Consider the following 18,494-nt stretch of genomic DNA (forward strand, 5'->3'; position numbering starts at 1 on the left):
CAAGTTGGAAATGTTTTAATCTACTTTGTGTCTTCACTGAATGATGTTTCTGTGTTTGCAGGACTAGAACTGAAAATATGAGCACCGATGTAACAAAACAACACAGTCAGTGGGGGTTCAATCTGCACAGTTATTCTTTAAACAGCACGACTAAAACAATGATTTTACTTCCTGGTTCACTACATTAAACCAAACAGGTTGTGGACATACTGTAATAACCTCCTAACTGGTGTGGATACAGATTCATCAACAGCTGAAATAATGAACCAGTCATCAACACTGTGGCTGACACAGTACCATCACCATCAACTTGAAATGAACATTGTGAGTACAATGATGATCTGACTGTACTGTCCGTGGCCTCGTAGCGTCATCGCTGCTCTCTGAGCCTTCATTTGTTATTGCATTTTGTGGAAAAGTGTAACAAATATGAATGAACATTTTTTCTAATAATTTCTTCTGAGCATGTGGTGTATTTTTGTTGCCATGTCAAAGAAACTACAACTCACAAAAAAGGATGTATTTTGAGCAGAAACAACCATTACTGTAGCTTAAGCTTGGAATCCAGACGAGGCTGACAGCTGCACAGAGAGCTCTCACGCTTCAGTCACTATGGAGACGGCAATCAGACGCCATATGACAGGCAAGAGAGGCTAATCCATTACGCTGGTAGACCTGTCTTTCAGGGGCAGAGTTTCATATTGTCTTTGCCACTTTTGACCTGGTCTCATTCTCACCTTTACATCCACAGCAGGATGTCCTTTCCCCACGGGAATCATGAACAGTTTTAAAGGTATCTCACGATTGGTTATGGTTAAAAAAAAATGGAGTAACAGCATCCCAAAGCCTTGCTAAACAACTGAGATGCAAGCATGCATTTCTGTATGATGTAATGGCCTTTAATATTAATGTAATTCTGATTTCGCAATCTAAACAGACATTATGTGACATGCTGTACTAACTACAAAGCAATATTATTTGTTCCACAGCAAATATGACCAGTACAGTACAAGAAATGAACGAAGAGGAAGGATAATAGTTCCACATTATGCTTTTTTTCTGCTGAGGGAAGCAGTTTCTCAGGTTCATTTGTCTTCGGTGTTGAAATAGGTCTCAGAAGGGTTCAGTCAGTCTCAACCTCTCAAGACCTCTTCATCATATTGTGAGCTTTATTTCCCCTGTGTGCCTGACTGGATTAGAATATGCATGCGTGCAGTGTAATCAAGTGTTTTTGTGTTTGTGTCACAGTGAGGAGGCCTCCATGTGCTGTTTGCATGTAAGCATGCATGCACATAGACATATACAGTCTCTGTGTCTGTATGTGCTCCCTCCCATCTCCCTCAGGTGGACAGCGAGGAGATGGTGGACCTCTGAGACGAGATGCTACAGATCTCCATGTTGGTGAAGGAGCTCCCTCCCTCGCTGCTGCAGTCGGGCACAGGCGAGGAGGAGGAGATGATGTTCTTCAGCCTGTGGAGGGAGATGATGAGCAGCGTCAGCAGGAACACCAGCAGGCCGAGGAAGAGCCACACGTAGACGTAGACGTTGCCCTGGCGTCCTGGCGACGAGGCAGCCGCGGACGTGGAAGCAGAGGTCGGGGAGAAACGGAGGAAGGTCCCGTTGTCTATTGGAGAGATTCCAGTCTCATTGTGGTCCACCAACGGGACGTCCATCCCTGACATCCTGGCTGCGTAAAGAGAGAGAAAAAGAAAGATTTATTGTGAAACAACAGAAAAACACTTCAACATTCATTATTTAAATGGCCTGTATAAGAAATTCTCTTTTGTCTGCTGAAGCTGATTTATTTTCTCCCTCCAGGACACTTCAGCATGGCAGATGCTTGCTGACACAAGAGCTTTTCACCCACATCCTCAGCTTTGGCTGAGATTAAGAGGAGGACAGAGAGCACTTCAACAATTCTGATTCAGGGCCAACAATTTACTTCAAGAGCTCCACAGATGCAAAAGACAGACTTCTATCAAATAATAGTTGCACATAATAATCTTTTTTTTTGCCCTCTTGGAGCATCAGATGGGGGAGTTCAAATTGACTTACAAATACCCAACGATTATTGACAAAAAAACACATTTTATTACATTTCCATATTAACCTTACCCAACTGCCTTTAAGCTGCGAAATAAATGTCTGAAAACACTTGTTTTAAACAGACGTTTATTCAAGTGTGCTATTAGTATACGTCTTTTAAACATAAAATAAGAGAATATACTTTCAGTTTACTTTGTATGTACTTATCAGAGATATACTTAACAAAAGTATACATAAGTATACTTTGCTCATACTGACAAGTATACAGAAAAGTCTAAGTATACTTGGCTTATACTGACAAGTAGCCTATACAGAAAATATACTTGGCTTATAGGCCTACTTGTACTTAATTTTTTGATCGAGATATACTTAAGAAAAGTATAATTAAGTATTATTGCCTTATAAGCCTATAGAAAGGTATACTTGGCTTGTAGTTGTGCTTACTTTTTGATAGAGCAGCCTATTAAAGTGTGTGATTATCAACTAAATAAATAACTTTGAAAAATATTTGCATGTATTTGCAGCAATGAAACTGCTAACAGAAACAAGCAAAGAGATGCAATAAACATGTCCTATATTATGTTCTAATGTGTGAAATCTGTATGAAATAACCATGATCGTGTAATATTACTATATTTCACTATAAACAGAATATGATTCTTGGAAGTGTGGGTTGCCGAATTGTTGCTTGATCACTAAAAAGTGAGTGCAATGTGAACATGTATGTATATGAGAATGTTTTTCTGGCTATTTACACACAAAAAAATACAAAAGCTCCTATGGACGCTGGTCTGTTTTGACACAGGGTAACAGCAGGGGGAGTGCTTGTCTCATTGAAGGCCTGTCAGACTCAGTGCCTGGAGCCTCTCTTATGCTCATAAATGAAGAAGGCCTCCTTATCTGATGAAATTAAACTCCTCATAATCAGCTTTCACAAAGACAGCTGAGAGCCCTACCTTCCTCCACTGCATATTAATACTGCTAATAATGTTCCACTGCAAATGACTGCATGGCACAGAAGTGACTAGAGGATGTGATTGAGTATTGTCCTAGTCTTTGTGTGTTGGTGAGAGACAGAGACAGAAAGGGAGGCTGTTTTGTATTTGGGTTAGGCTAGTATTGTGTCTTGACTTGATCTGAGAAAGACACTTCAAAGGGAGGACTGATTGACCATGACCAGAATGAAAGCAGGGCCACTCTTTACCTCACAGTTGTGTCTGCTCATTTCTCTCCTAGTCCCTCCATTTCACCATATAGCCTGTGAGATGCAATAACTGCACGGGTGGCAAGGTTAATAGACAATTTTCCGTGTGAAAACTGGTTTAGAAAGCACTGAATGCACCCCATTTAAAAATGTGGACATTTTTTTTGCACTGTACTGTATTTATTTGTCTGTGCTAGTACAAAAAACAGTTGAGCAGAGCACATTCAGAGCTCACCTGTCTCACCTGTCTCATCAGTCACACAGTCAGTGTGCGTGACTGAATGCCAGATTGTTGCTGAATTGTCATTAAAGTATGATTTGCACAGGTAAGACAACTATAATTGTACAGTTACCGTGACAAAAAACAGTTTAAACTTGTATGTGAACAGTATAAACATTTGTTCGGGTCGGAAATAACACTGTAAATGTGAGTTTGTATACGTGCAAGTCTGGGATGTGTGTATGTGCTGGAAGCATCAGCCATTAGCATTAACTAGCTAGTAACGTTAGGCTGTGTTAGCGGTTAGCATTAGCTATTAGCTTAGCATTAGCCATTAGCATTAGCTAGTAACGTTAGGCTGTGTTAGCGGTTAGCATTAGCCATTCACAAGCTAGTAAAAGTATTAGCTATCCATTTCGAGTCGATAAAGCCCGGTCAAATATTAAGTTAATGTTGTTCAACCCTAATAGTTTATTCAGTGTTATTTTATATCTTTTTTTTTATACCTATAAATATAATTTTATGTATTTTAGAGTGTGTTAGCTACATTTAAGAACATTGCTAACGTTTGGCTAGTTAGCAGAGCTGAACCTGTGTAGGCTGGAGAGTGATAGGTTTAATGTGACATTAGCAGGTGTCAGCTGGGCTAGCTAGGCCATACAATGAATGCAGGGGAACAACGAGTGGTTTTCATGTTTCAAATATTTTTATTAAGAAGCATTGGCATGTCAGTGATACAGACTTCAGTGGTGTGTGTATCATGACTCATTTTTGATATATATCAACAAAAACCGACAATACTAGGAACTAAGGGCAAACAAAGCAAGCAAATACAAAGAACATAAGTAGTGAAAGGAAAACAAAACAAAAACAAACAAAATACACAAATAAATAAATCAACAAGTGGTTTTCAACCTGTTAAACAGTTGATGGGTGAATTGTGTGGAGCATGGAGAGTTTTGAAAATATGGTTATTGTATGTTGGATGTGTTTTTTGTACTTTGGCAGAGAAAATGCTATTGAGTGTGGCTGCAGTATGGACACATGGCAAGTACTGAGCCTTTACAGTGAAGAAAGACAATTGTAGACCATTTCAATGGAATAGAGTGCTACAGGAATGAGTCCTAAAACCAAGGCCTATAGAAAGGAGGCTCGGTCACGCGTCATCAACGTGTCATATCTTTGGGGGTACAACACATGTGCAGTAAGATCTGGTCTGCACTTGCCGAAATTGAGCCAATCGCAACGCACGTCCGCAGCTTCAGTGACGGTACGTGTCCACAGGCTCCGTGCTTTCCACGCTCCCCATTCATTGTCTATGCAAGCAGCTGCGCAATGCATTCCGGTAGCGTGGCGTCGCGATTTGAGAGACTAGGCGTGCAGGAAGCCCGCTCCTTATTTGCATGAAGTTGAGGTCCTGGCTACTTTATGCAAATCACGGGCGTCCGACGCGACTCGCCGCCTCTCGAAACTCCCGATAATCTTTTAAAATAAACGTTGTCGAGCCAAAATAAAGACAGATTCAGCAACTGCATGGATTATTTCTCGCCTCAAATGTTTTCAGAAACACATTTCAGTGAACTATTTACGTGAAATAAGAGAAGAAAGTTTCCAAACGAGCCTCCATACTGGTTCCGGTTTGAAAGCTGGGAGCAGCAGCCAACGGCGGGAAAGCGTTCGTCCAATCAGGAGCCGAGTGCCTTGTTTCTAGGGGCAGCCCACCAAGCGTCCAATGTTGGGAAGCGTCGCGTCCCCTCGCGATAAAAAACGCCCCTGTGGACACGTACCATTACACTGTGCATGTGTTATACCCCATACCCCAAGACCCATGTCCGCCCGTGACCCAGCCTCCTTTCCGTAGGCCTTGCCTAAAACACGGAAATGAGATAGCATTTTTGCACTTCCGGTTCCCTCGTTTGAAAATCAATGGGCTTTTAGTTAGATGCCTGAAATAAGGTATGTGGTTAACACAAGCTTAAGAGATTTTAACGTTTTGTTCTATGACATAAAATACATCAATAAATATCCCACTTGTGAATTTTGCAGCTTTTACATGTCTTAAAAAGGCGCTTGCTAAAAAGTGGCTAAATGAGACTACTAAATGTCATCACGCTGACTCGTCAGCTTCGTTGTGTTTACTCATGTTCATGCGACCGTGATGTAATTCATTTGTAGTCTAACGTAAGCTTTTTACTTTCGCCGATTGCATTCACACTTCAAAAATCATAAAAATGGTGTTCATTTGTGAAGATTATCTTGCTTAACAAAACATGTAAGTATTATAAACATGCCTAATTCAATAGGCCTTGCACTGCAACAGGAAATAGACTGGGACACATTTGGAATATTACAACTGTGAAATGGTCTATAGCAAGAGGATATTACAGCCCCATTCACAGTCAAAAGCGATGCCCATTGAGTTAATGCCAGATGATATGAACTTTGCTGACTATTGTTATTAATATGTTTTGCACAGGGCACTCCTATAAATATTAATTAAATGTGTTGCACCAGTTTGGACTAAGCAGTTCATTCTGAGCCAGTAGCAATTGTCAATGTTGATACAAAACTTTTCTTAATCCTCTATTAAGCAATGTCGCTTTTGAAGTTTAAGCAACTCTGTCCCCTAACTCTTTTCTTCTGAAGTTATTCACTCCCTTTTATTCTCTCCGTTTGTCTCTGGACGATACAGTTGACAAGAACTCTGCTCTCTTTAATTTACGGCACACTGTACCTTCAGGGAGATACACAGCATAATGAGGAAGGAATAGAGTTGAGCTGCTTTCTTTCTGTGAATCGCAGACTGTGATTGCATGCTCTCTTGCCCCAACTTTGTTTTCTTCATCAAATACTCCCAGTGGTCTTCCCAGCCCAATGAAAAACTGTCTTGCCACTTTTGTTGATTTATGGTCTCTTTCTCTCCTGCAACTTTTCAGAGTTGAAGTGATTGATATTCACTGCACATGCTTTGCCCTTCCCTCCTTCTGCTCCAACTATTTATCTACATCAGTTTTTCGCCATCCTCAATCAACGCTTTCATTTATTATATTTGTTTATATGCAAAGGGCATGATAAGGGCACTCTCCAGGGTATATCTTACTCCATTAGAAAAAATATGAATATTTTAAAATATTCCTGAAATGATTTGACCATCTTGATTTCAGGTATATTAACAGTATTTTCATTAAAAGTTTTAATTGCTGTTAGTGGGAAAAAAAGGTCCACTTGTGACTTTGTAACTCCAATTGAACCTCATTTTACTAATGTTGTCATTTCAGCTGAAAACGTGTCAATCATCAGTAATGTGCCTGTCAGAAAAGTCCGTGAACATGACACTGAACCACCTCCTGCTCGCTCCTTCCTCCTAATTTCTTCTACTTTTCCACCTTGTCCTCATCTTATCCACTGTCCTTCTCTTGTCGTCCCCCTCCTACTCTTTCCTGCTTTGTATAGGTTGCTGTCGTTAATGATATGTTGTTTTCAAATCTGTGATGAAGCTTGTTCATTGTGAGCTGAAGTGGCTGATAATTGGGCTTAATGATGCTTTTTGTATCCAGGCAACAAGGTACGTTCAGTTCTTTTTCAAGCTAATCTACTTTAAGAGGGCAGGCCATGCAGTCCCGCTGAGGCTGAAGAGGTCAGACATACGCATGCACACACACGCCTACGTCAAATGAATACCGGTAGTTCCTTTCCTTAGGAATAGCTGCAAGCGTAATACAGAGAACACACCAAGGACTAATTGGTAAAATAATGGTTCTTTATTGAGGAAAATTATATAAATGCTGAAAATGTCTTGGCTTTTTTACGTGGTTGAAGTAGGAAGTTGTTGGATCTGAGTTAATTCTCGTCTCCAAATCGTCAGCAATCTTCTGTGTTTCCTGCTGAGCAACACAGCCACATGTCTGCTCTCCAGGGGCAGTTTTTAGCCTGCCATATTAGGGTGGGCTGGTAGAAATAACAGATCGGCAACTTGGGCGGTAGGTAGCTAGAGAAGTGGACTAGTAGACTGAAGGTTGCTGGTTTGAATCCCTGGCCAGATGGCATAAAGTCTGGTAAAATAGCAGCTGGCAACTGGAGGGCTGTCAGAGTCAAGATCAGATGCAAGCATTGTGCCCTCAGCCCTCTCCAGTTTATGGCTGTATGGGGTGTTTGGGTGGATTAAAATCTGAAATTAGTTTCTAGTATTCTGTTCTATTTTATTCTATTCTCATTTATAAAGAACAATTTGAAGCGGGGAAATTCGGAGGTTGTGAATCAGTTCTCAAATAAAATTAAAACCTAATCCACTGAGTCTTCTCACTATAACCAAATATTTCCAAAGCTAGAAGGTAGTCTTATCAGACTCAAACTACAGGAGCATTGCTTGTGAAGGGTACAGGGACAGTAGCTGGAGCCTCTGATGTGCTAGCAGCAGCATCGCTACAGGCAGAAGCAGCACAAGGCTTGCTTATAGGCTTAAAAAAACGATACATGACATAGCAAGTGTTGTAAGTCGCTTTTGATAAAGTAAATTAATGTAATGTAATGCAAGTCAATGGGGAAAAAGTCTTTTTGGGCCCAATGGCATCATGTGACAGACCCGGAAGTTGTAATTCTGCGGTTTCGCCACTATTTCAAGTTTGCTTCAAAGCCTGGTGCACTCCCTGGGGGATTGTTCTGAATGTGGTGGGTTTTTATTTTTCTTCAAGACTAATTTTCTGCAATCATGCTTTGATTGCTGCACATTCAGCTGAATGCAGTCACCAGCTGATCCTCTGTCTCTATGCTGATCTTCTCCACATCCCAAAGACTAGCGTGACTTTGGTCAGTTCTTTGGTCAGCTAAGCCTCCCTATATTTCTTTTCTGAGACTGAGAGAATACATTGCTGGCTCTTGAAGATGGACTTTTTGTGCCCTTTGTGCCTCGTTGTTATCTCTATCCCACTGAGCTGTACTCTCACTTGTTCTTGAGTCTCTGTAACTAGAGGCTGGCTTAACTTCAGTTGTTATTTAACCCTGTTGTTCTGTTCAGATATTCAGATATTCAGTTTACTGTTATAGAGGAGTAAAGAAATCAGAAAATATTCACATTTAAGAAGCTGGAAGCAGAGAATTTTGAATTTTTTTTTTTCTTCAAACTTTTACTCAATTACTCAAACCGAGTAATCGATTATCAATATAGTTGATTATGTTAATTTAATAGTTGGCAACAAATCGATTAATCGTTGGCGATCTAAAAAAAAAGGGTCTGTGGGATATGGTAGCAGCCCATAGCCCCCATTAACTTCCCTACATTTATGACAGAAATACATTCATCAACATCGGAAAAGAAAATCTCCACCATGAAAAACAGTTTTGCCCTTTTGTTTTTCTTATCTAGTAAAATAGGACTACAACTGCATTTCGTTGCGCAACCCTGTGTTGTACAATGACAAGAAATTAACCTTGAACCTTGAAGTTGAGCCCGCCACAGTTTTTTTTAAGGATAATGTACAGTGAGCCGGTCATTGTTGTGAAATAAACCCCGACAGGGTGATGAGGCACCCCGACGCGAAGCAGATGACCGCTAGCTGTACATCTTACTGCTTATTACTTACTTACTGCTTATTATTGGCTATTTACGTACTTAATTACTGTTGTACATAGCAACGGTCTGTTATGAAGAAATAACAGATCATAGAATACTGTAATTCACAATTCAGAATCCAGTTTTCAACAAAGCAGTGTAATAAAGTTCAGTAGAGGCCATGTATAGCCGCTGCATGCTCTTCCTGCTGTCATTCTCCCTCTTACAGAAGAAAGCAGTATTGCTAAGCCTCAAACTCACTCAGGTGTGATCTCAGCTGCTCCTACACTTCCCTCTGAGCTGATATTTCTCTGTCGGACTGCCAGTCCAGAATAATGGAAGCTGCTCCTCTGAGGAGGCAAGGAGCAGTAGTTTGACATGGCCTTCAGCAGTCAGTGCCGTACCTTGAGACTGGGCATCACAAGACTTGCACTCAATTGACTTGTCTCGGTCCTTCTTTAAAAGCTTAAAACAGAATAAGTATATTCCCCTCTATCCCAGGCAGTCGGGGCCATGTGGAGTTCAGACATTTTGAAGCTGTTCTGCCTCTTTCTGCTGTTTCCTCCTGAGTCTTCCAGCCTGGAGCTCATCAATGGGTCCTAGCAGAAAGGCTCTTCCTTTTTTTACTCTCTCAGCTATGACTTTTTTCTGATTTATATATTTCAGCATTTTCAATGTCAGCATTGCCCTCTCGGCTATGTCAAGAGCTTTTAATATATTCTGTATAGCCTTGGCTATCTCTACTGCACACTCCTCAAACCAGGCTGCCTGGTCCAGGCTGTCTCTTCATGAGTTCCCACAGCTTTCTGCTCCACCTTTGCATGTTCGGTCTTCACTTGAACATATGTTTTGTCCACCACCACCACCAGTTCATACCATTGAGCCTCGACTCCCAAAGCTCCCTTCTGTCCTGATCAAACTCTTTCCTGAGCTGCACAGTCGCTCCCCGAACTATCTCATCCTCTGCTGGTGGAGTATGTTCAGCAAAACTCCTCCTGAGACATTGTGCCGTGAAGCTTCCTCTGCTCCACTTTCTCAATCTGTTCCTCGCCCGCCTTCGTTTTCTCATCATCTCCTTGTAATCTTCCTCACTGTCAGTCTTCAGTGTAAATTTGGCACAATTTGTCTGGTCTGTCCACATTAATATCCTGTGCTCATGTTGTCCTCAGTATGTTTTGCACAGTTTTTATTGTCTAATGTGTGTTTGTTTATAGTATTTTGTATATTTTTTTTACATGCATACTAGGTTTTAAGACTGCCAGACATTTGTTTTATTTAAATAACATGCCTTCACAGTTTTATGCTCTGAAGGTGTTTGAAGTCATAGATATAAAGTGAGTTTAATATCTATGTTTAAAGTGACAACCAATTCTAATAATATAATAATAATATCCTAAAACATTATTTGTTTTTATAGATTAAAATGTAATGATTTGACAGAGCTAAAACACATTTTTTCTATCCATATTTTTACGTTTCTTTTGGAGATTCATGTGAGTCTGGTTGTATTGTTTTATTTATAAAATGTATCATTTTTGCACAAGGCTTTTTTATACTCACAGTAGCGTGCCCATTCAGGGCCAAACAGAGATAGCCCAGTAAAAAACGGTGAGGAAGACACGCACATCCAGTGTCTGATAGGATGGGTGCTGGATCAAAGAAATAGAGATAGCAGAACTAAAACAGATAGATCCGCACACCAAATATAGCTCCTGTTAGAAGGATTTTTACTGATAAATCCCTCTAACAGGAGCTATTTGGTATGCAGATCTATCTGTTTTAATTCTGACAAACAGAGATAGCAGCAAAGCCTTGTACTCTCTGTTATTTCTAATTAAAACATTTATATCTCTTTCGTTGACAGGAAATAGCTCTGACCATTACTGGCATTTTTTAAAGTCCATGCATGCAGTATATGCAAATATTTACTAAAATCTTAAACTCCTAGATAAACACATTCTGTTGTCTGTTCAGCTCTGGTGTTAGCTCTCCACTCCATGAATAATGGACAAGATCCATGTGTGGCAAAATGTCATGGCATTTGGGCCATTTTCTTTTGTGTCTGTGTCTGTGTGTGTCTGTGTGTGTGTGTGTGTGTGTGTGTGTGTGTGTGTGTGTGTGTGTGTGTGTGTGTGTGTGTGTGTGTGTGTGTGTGTGTGTGTGTGTGTGTGTGTGTGTGTGTGTGTGTGTGTGTGTGTGTGTGTGTGTGTGTGTGTGTGTGTGTGTGTGTGTGTGTGTGTGTGTGTGTGTGTGTGTGTGTGTGTGTGTGTGTTATTCATACCCCATGACTGAACAGACAAAGACAAGCTGAGCCAATAGCAGAAACACCATTATTCATTGACATACATGCATGCATATTATGTGAAAATCCGAAAGATTTCCACACATGCTGTAGGCACACGCCCGCTCATACACAAACTGTTCCAGCTCAAACAACAGATTTCCAGGAGATAAAAGTAGCCTGAATATCAAACATGTTATATATTTCATATTCTGAGCCAGATCAGCTGAAAACAGACCTGAGGCTCAACCACATGAATTCCAACTCGCCTCTGCAGCACCCCAAATACCACAGATAACCCACTCAGCGATATGCAGGAATGATGAAAGTATGAAGAAAGTGATGTTTTAATATGCATCAGAAGCTCTCAACCACTTTCCCACACGATGCCAAACAATCTATTTCTCTCCATTTCAGTGTTAACTTTAAAATGATGTCCCTTAAAAGACTGTGTACAAATTAGGGCTGTCAGCGTGAACGTGATAAAGGGTCAACGCAAATTCGTTTTAACGCCACTAATTTCTTTAACGCATTAACACAATCGATCTTTCAGAGGTTGTAGTGGGCTCAGTTTTAAAGCTAGAGTGAAGATGGTATCATATGAAACTAGAAAACCTAAGGAATCCATTTGTACCAACCATGTCATGCTAACGCTCCAAACTCGCTACATTTTGGCGAGGAAAAAATCTGACATGGCCATTTTCAAAGGGGTCCCTTGACCTCTGACCTCAAGATATGTGAATGAAAATGGGTTCTCTGGGTACCCACGAGTCTCCCCTTTACAGACGTGCCCACTTTATGATAATCACATGCAGTTTGGGGCAAGTCATAGTCAAGTCAGCACACTGACAGCTGTTGATGCCTGTTGGGCTTGAGTTTGCCATGTTATGATTTAAGCATGTTTTTTTATGTTAAATGCAGTACCTGTGAGGGTTTCTGGACAATATTTGTCATTGTTTTGAGTTGTTAATTGATTTCCAATAATAAATATATACATGATTTGAGCATATTTGTCCACTCCCATGTTGATAAGAGTATTAAATACTTGACAAATCTCCCTTTAAGGTACATTTTGAACAGATAAAAAATGTGCGATTAATTTACGATTAATCGCGATTAACTATTTGAATCGATTGACAGCCCTAACACAAATATAAATACAAGTATGCCAATAAATTAAATGACAGACTCCAAATTTAGAAAAAACAGGTGGAATTTGAATGGGTCCACAAAACAATAAACTAATGTTTTTATTCATTGCTTTTACATTTGAATGATAAAATCTCCTAGCGCACCTGAGTGCACTCGAAAGCTCCACCTGGGGTCAAGCACCACTGTTCAACTGTTATCTGATTCTCTCTCAGATATTCAGTGCAAGTGAGAATATAGAAAAGCAAAATTATAATGAGATCTTGAAGGTGTTGCAAAGGGGCTTATTGTTATCGACAGAAAGATAAACACGAATTAGAACCAGGGAAACGGTGATCATTACGAATAGGAAGTATTGGAAGATATTTTGGTCAGTGGCCAGTGTAGATAATGAGCTGTTGTGCTTTGATGTTTGAGTGTGTGTGTGTTAGTTCATCCCTGTGGTGAAGTGTATATTTACACCTCCTTCTCATATCTGTTAATTACTCCTGATACTTCTGAGTGCAGTTGCCAATACATTTGATACCAATAGTGTGTCTGTGTGCAGCTCATTTTCACTTATGATGAGGAAAAGGGTGAGTTATGCATCATTTTAAACACAAACAAACCCTGCTTTTGTTCTAAATGCCCTGAAAGGACACTTTTTTTAATGTCCTCTTCCTTTTTTTTCCCCCGATCTGGAGGTACAGTTGCTTCACTCATCACTCACTCCTTCCCTCTTTTTTCTCAACTGTCACATAAGAAACCCATTTATTTCCCAAGTTGGTGAGTGAACGTGTCATGAATTCTTATCCCATACCAGTATCCTTTCCTGCAAGTCTCATGGAACATTTATGTCTCTCTCGTCCTTAATTTTACTATTTCATCCTCCCGTTATGTCTTCTTTTCCCACCTCTCTCCCTATCTGTCTGGAACAGTGTTTGTTCTCTCACGACTGCTCTGCAGGCGGTGATAACGCGCTGAATAAAGTTGCTGGCAACTGAAGAGAGACGGATACATTTGAGGTGAATAATGGTCTCTTTGTATTCAGCAGGAATTCCCTCTTACAGAACAGATTAACACCATCCCCGCTCTGTCAACCTCTCTTAAAAACAATTTGGAAACAGTTCATAAAAAGCAGCATGAAGCATCAGCAGCAAAAAGGAAAAGTTACAGACCTTTTTTGAATGTGTGAGGCAGGTGTTCCTCGCTCACGTTCACGTCGTGCAGAAATCCATCCCGTTGTGTTTGGTGTTTTTCAGCCGAGCGAACCAGATCCGTTGCCCCTGAGATCTTCCCTACGAGCCTGTCCTCTCTCTCTCTCTCTCTCTCTCTCTCTCTGTCAATCAGTGTGATGACACACACAGGCACTACAGAGTAGTCAGATGTGGATCTTCTCTATGAATGGGCTCACATTCAGTCTGTAACTGAAAGGCTGTAACTAATGAATTATGTGGGTTTTTTTTTTACTTGAGAAGTGGTGAAGAGGACAGAAGAGAAGAGCGGGAGTAGTCGCTCTAATCCCATCCCCTCTCTCTGTTGTGACTCTGCCCTCCCACTTTCCTCCCCGCCGCTCATCACCTTTCAATAATGATCACATTAACAGTCAAATCTATTCTGTGTCTTTTGTGCTCTCATTTTCACTGAGCAAATACTCCTCACATTTAACAAACTGTTCAATAATTAGTTGACAAAGAGCTACATCAATAGGCATACAGCCAGTTAAATGTTTTTTTCGGAATTGACCAATACATCAATATTTGTCATTACATGCACACCCTCCCACACATCCAATCAACCCTTTGTTTGGCAGCTCTCAAGTGTTTGTGTGTGAGGGACACAGCCTTGCTCTCTGCTCTCGGCGAACTGCGTCAGTAGACGGTATCCAGTGGTGAGCAATAACCAGCTGCCGTCATGCTGGCAGACTCAACTGCTCAGATGAGACCCCAAATCGGCAGATGAATGAGAAAGGGCGGCCATCGAAGACAGAAAGAGCCTTTAACACCTCAATTTCTCAGTGCAGCTTTTCTCGCCTCCCTTCATGTTGAAGCTTGCATTTTCACTTCCCTCTCTTTCGCTCCCTCTGATGTCAGTATGTCTCTTAACAGCAGCTATAGGCTCATCTATTCTGTAAAAGTGCACAAATTGTTTTATACAAATTGAAAATTAACATATGCTGAAATTAATTAGCCTACATATGAAACAATCTTTTTTTCCAAAATGCTTTCCAAACTGTTTTGTGAGCAAAAAGCATAGGATGACCCAACATTATGGACTCCTCATTAAAGGGTCAGATCATCCAAATTATGAAGCTGTCTTCACATGATAAGAGATTTGCTCTTCACTCAGGTAGAGCGCAGAGCCTTGCAGTGGCAGCAGGGTAAAATATCTCCCCAAAAAGAGCGCAAGGAACGGCATTCACTGTTTCTAGGTGAACAGTTGCAGCTGTCCTCAGTGATTGCGCTTTGAATGGTCAGTGGCACCCAAGGTCAAAGTTGAAATAATTTGAACTTTGAGCGCTGCGATCAGTGGCAATTTTGAGCCACGCCAAGGGTAGCACTTCCGCCTAGTTGGCCAGCGCTGCTCTATAGGAAAACAATGGCACAGCCAGCGCAGAGCGATTTTACCACTGGTCATGTGTAGATGGCATAAGTCATAATTATTTTCTCTCTCCCCTTTTTAAGGTATCTAGCAAAGCAGGTTGTTTGGGATTTATTTGGACAGATTTTGACATTTGCATCTGCAATTTCTGCCACTACCCCCAATACAACGGAGGTGGAGTTTGTTTGTGTTGCTGATAGCATTGATTATATTTAAACAAGACTAGCGGCTCCGTGAAGCTGTACTTACTGTAGGCGTAGGCACAGTGGTACTTTGAGCTGACGTCAGCGTTAGGCTTGCTGTGGTAGTTGGTGTTATCGGTGTTACACGGTGTTCAGGCATACACCGTTGACATGACTTGCCCACCACCGTCATTTTGCTTTTTTTTTATAGATGGATGGAGTGTTCACGGCCGGTGAGCGCAGTGCAGCGGCGCCGGGTGGAAACCTGAGGCCCCGCAGCGAAAGCTTTACCGGAGAGCCCAGACACACAGCCATCCAACGTTAAAGATCAAAGTAAGCAATTTACATACTGTATATTGAGTGCCATCTTTTCTTGTAAAATGTCCGGTGTAATCAGTGACACCGGTGTTGTCCTAAAATATCCTCACCGTGACATCCCTAGCCAGTGTCAGCATGCTAACATGTTCACAAGGATGCTTCAGTCCATGAAAGTTAATTCTAACCTTTTTGGTCGCCTACAAATGTCTTATTCAGCGTTAGTACTTAGTGTACTTAGCTCCACACTCTCGTGTGTAGAAGGTATGTGTATGGGTGACGTCACGGTGACCACGTCCACTTCTTATATACAGTCCAATTATGGTCCATCCCATAATTGTCGAGATATTTCAACAAATTGGTGGGCCCACTGATCGACAGATCGACCAATACTGACAGACCAACATTGCCATCCCTAAAGCTAAGCCGTTAACATGAAAAAAAATTTCAACAATAATCTCTATCCAGAAACAGTGTTAATGTTAATTTGGAGAATCCACAGAACAAGCTGTCAATAGTTTTTATAATGACTATTTCTTTGATAGAAATAATTCAAGTTGAGAGAATATGTTTTTGCAATTTGGGTGAACCAACCCTTTAAATTGCTTGATTGTAAGAGTATGTGGCTCACTTTGGAACACTCCAAATGAACTTCAGACTCCTCTAATCTAAAAATAAATTTTGCGCATGACCCTGAATCTCATATATGAGCTTGTTAGCACCTTGATCGTATTCATGAAGGTGTGTATCTTGTGGCAGATGACACCTGTCCCCGCTCTCTCTGTGAAGGGGGAAAAGGTGCCTCCTATTTCCCAGATGCCTCTGTCCTCCGCCATCTGCCCGCTGACACATGTATGCACCAGAGGGGAATAGCAGCACTGGAGAACAGAGACAGTAGAGATGAGAGGACGATGACTTTATTCAACTTCCAAATCCAGGTTTTTCTAACATCACATGGCTGGTATTCATGTGTACTTCACATCACACAAAAATCTGACAGGTCTGGGAATCATCCGATGAGCATATAGCCGTTTGTGAATATTATCACCCAAATGAAAAAAAACATGTTGATAAATATTTTTAATGAGACGCTCTAGGCTGTTTTGCACTGTTGAGGGAGAAACCAAGGACAGAGGAGAAGAAACGTCATTTAATTATTCAAATAATTATTTCCCCAACTACTAATCACACTCTGCAAGACCATTTCTAAACCTATCACAAGGAATTGTTACACTCACACAATTTTCTTATTTTCCTAAAGAGGGAATATGTTTGGCAAAGCTAATTATGTCTGTGTGAGTACATGGGCTTGTGTGCAAACTCAAGTGTGTGCTTTTGTGTCGCCTATGTGGGTATGTGTGTCTGTGTGTATGTGTGTGAGAGAGAGGACTGAAGGATGGAGATAAGAGCTTTGGCCTCAGCTGGTTTTTGTCACTAATCCCAGAAGGCGTGGCCGCCAATTCCGTGTCATTCCCTGATATCCCAGCCTGTTCTGACTCCACGCCATCCTAACACTGCCCTTGTGAGGACACCAGGCTCTGCACTGCATGCTAATGAGGGGGAGACTTGCAGCGACGAGGGGGGTGCAACTGCATTCGGAGACTATTTTCGGCTAAACTCTGTGTATGTTTGACAGGCTCATTTTGCAAAACTCGGGGGAACAACTTTAAACTCTCAGATAACAGACAGGAAAGTGTCAAGATATTAGTTGCAAATATGTTAGAAGTTCTGGGTATTACGGGTAGATGCACTGCCAGATGTGCCTTACATCTCTTTGGTAATCTGCAGCAATTTGCAAAGCTCCCTACTGAGAGAGAGAGAAGCTCACAAAAGCAAAATTCAAGACTTTGAAGAGCGCAAGAAGGCTGACTGTTTCACTTGTCTTCTCCTTATTGCAGGAGAGTATCTTTGCATCCCTAATCTCTGAGAAGCAGTTAGCATATAATACATTATGTCTTCAAGATGTTGCGCAGAATTATTTGTGATCGGTTTGGTTTTCAAAGATTTTGCAGATCAGACATCAGCCAATAAATATGCACAGACTACACTCCAGCTTTTCGTCTTATGCCAATCAAAGTGAGTTCCACAGATCTGACGGCACAGAGCAGAGAAAACATACTGAGGCATAACAGTGACACGCTCACACATAGGCACACAGGACAGTAGCCTGACAGGCGACTACTTGCCCGGAATAACAATGAGACGGATGGAAATAGGATATTGGCACTGTTGGGGAAACAGGCATAAATGACAACACCCGTGAACAAGAACACATTTGAGCAGGATGCCCAAAAGTGGACTGAAATCGCTGCTCTACTAAAACCTTTACCACTAATAGTCTTTGCAATTTTTGCCAGATCCCTCTGAAGGGTATACACTCTAAATTCATGAAAGAGAAGAAGAAGAAAGGAAAAAATGTCCTCAAAGTCAGATTCATTTGAATATATGAATAATTTAGTGCACCAAAAGATTTGGGGCCCTTAAATTGCAAATAAAAAAAAGCCCTTACTCTTCAGACATTCATAATTCATACACACCACGGCTCAGGCAATGGAGAGACGGGGAGATATTTGATGCACATAAAAGGTATGGAGGATGCAAGGCCAAAAGCTACAACACTTTGTCTTTATTGTTTGTGTGTTTTTACATTTCAGTCAATCAGTGAATATTAGTATATCTCCCCCTCTCTCACCGTCTTCCTACGATTCATTCAGAATCGTTAATGAATCGAAATCAGGCCCCAAAAGTAAAAAATTAAGCTTAAATCAAAGGTTTATCACATCATTATGGTTATTACCACATGCTGTGATATCCTATAAAGTGTTACCCTCTAGTTATAGACAGTCTTGTCTGTGTCTGTGTGTGTGTGTGTGTGTGTGTGTGTGTGTGTGTGTGTGTGTGTGTGTGTGTGTGTGTGTGTGTGTGTGTGTGTGTGTGTGTGTGTGTGTGTGTGTGTGTGTGTGTGTGTG

The 18,494-nt window shown here is 41.1% G+C and overlaps 2 protein-coding genes across 3 annotated transcripts in view; one reads left to right on the forward strand and one right to left on the reverse strand.

Annotated features, from left to right (window-relative positions):
• Window positions 1-13,897, reverse strand: LOC119475312 (serine-rich and transmembrane domain-containing protein 1). Its single transcript, XM_037747864.1, has 2 exons — window positions 13,606-13,897; window positions 1-1,687 (listed from the first exon to the last, which is right to left on the reverse strand). Exon 2 carries the CDS (start codon window positions 1,680-1,682, stop codon window positions 1,341-1,343), a length of 342 nt encoding a protein of 113 aa, XP_037603792.1. The 5' UTR covers window positions 1,683-1,687; window positions 13,606-13,897; the 3' UTR covers window positions 1-1,340.
• Window positions 3,459-18,494, forward strand: part of ccna1 (cyclin A1) — a 27,967-nt gene continuing 12,931 nt past the window's right edge. For both annotated transcript variants that reach the window (XM_037747862.1, XM_037747863.1), the window contains exons 1-2: window positions 3,459-3,576; window positions 15,422-15,543. The gene's annotated coding sequence lies outside the window, so the exon portion shown is untranslated. The remainder of the gene's footprint in view (window positions 3,577-15,421; window positions 15,544-18,494) is intronic.

This window comes from Sebastes umbrosus, chromosome 17 (genome assembly GCF_015220745.1).
Source record: "Sebastes umbrosus isolate fSebUmb1 chromosome 17, fSebUmb1.pri, whole genome shotgun sequence".
Lineage (NCBI taxonomy): Eukaryota > Metazoa > Chordata > Actinopteri > Perciformes > Sebastidae > Sebastes > Sebastes umbrosus.

What these genes read in the sequence shown, in the direction of transcription:
- LOC119475312 (XM_037747864.1), bottom strand. Translation starts at nt 1,682, where the DNA reads ATGTCAGGGATGGACGTCCCGTTGGTGGACCACAATGAGACTGGAATC.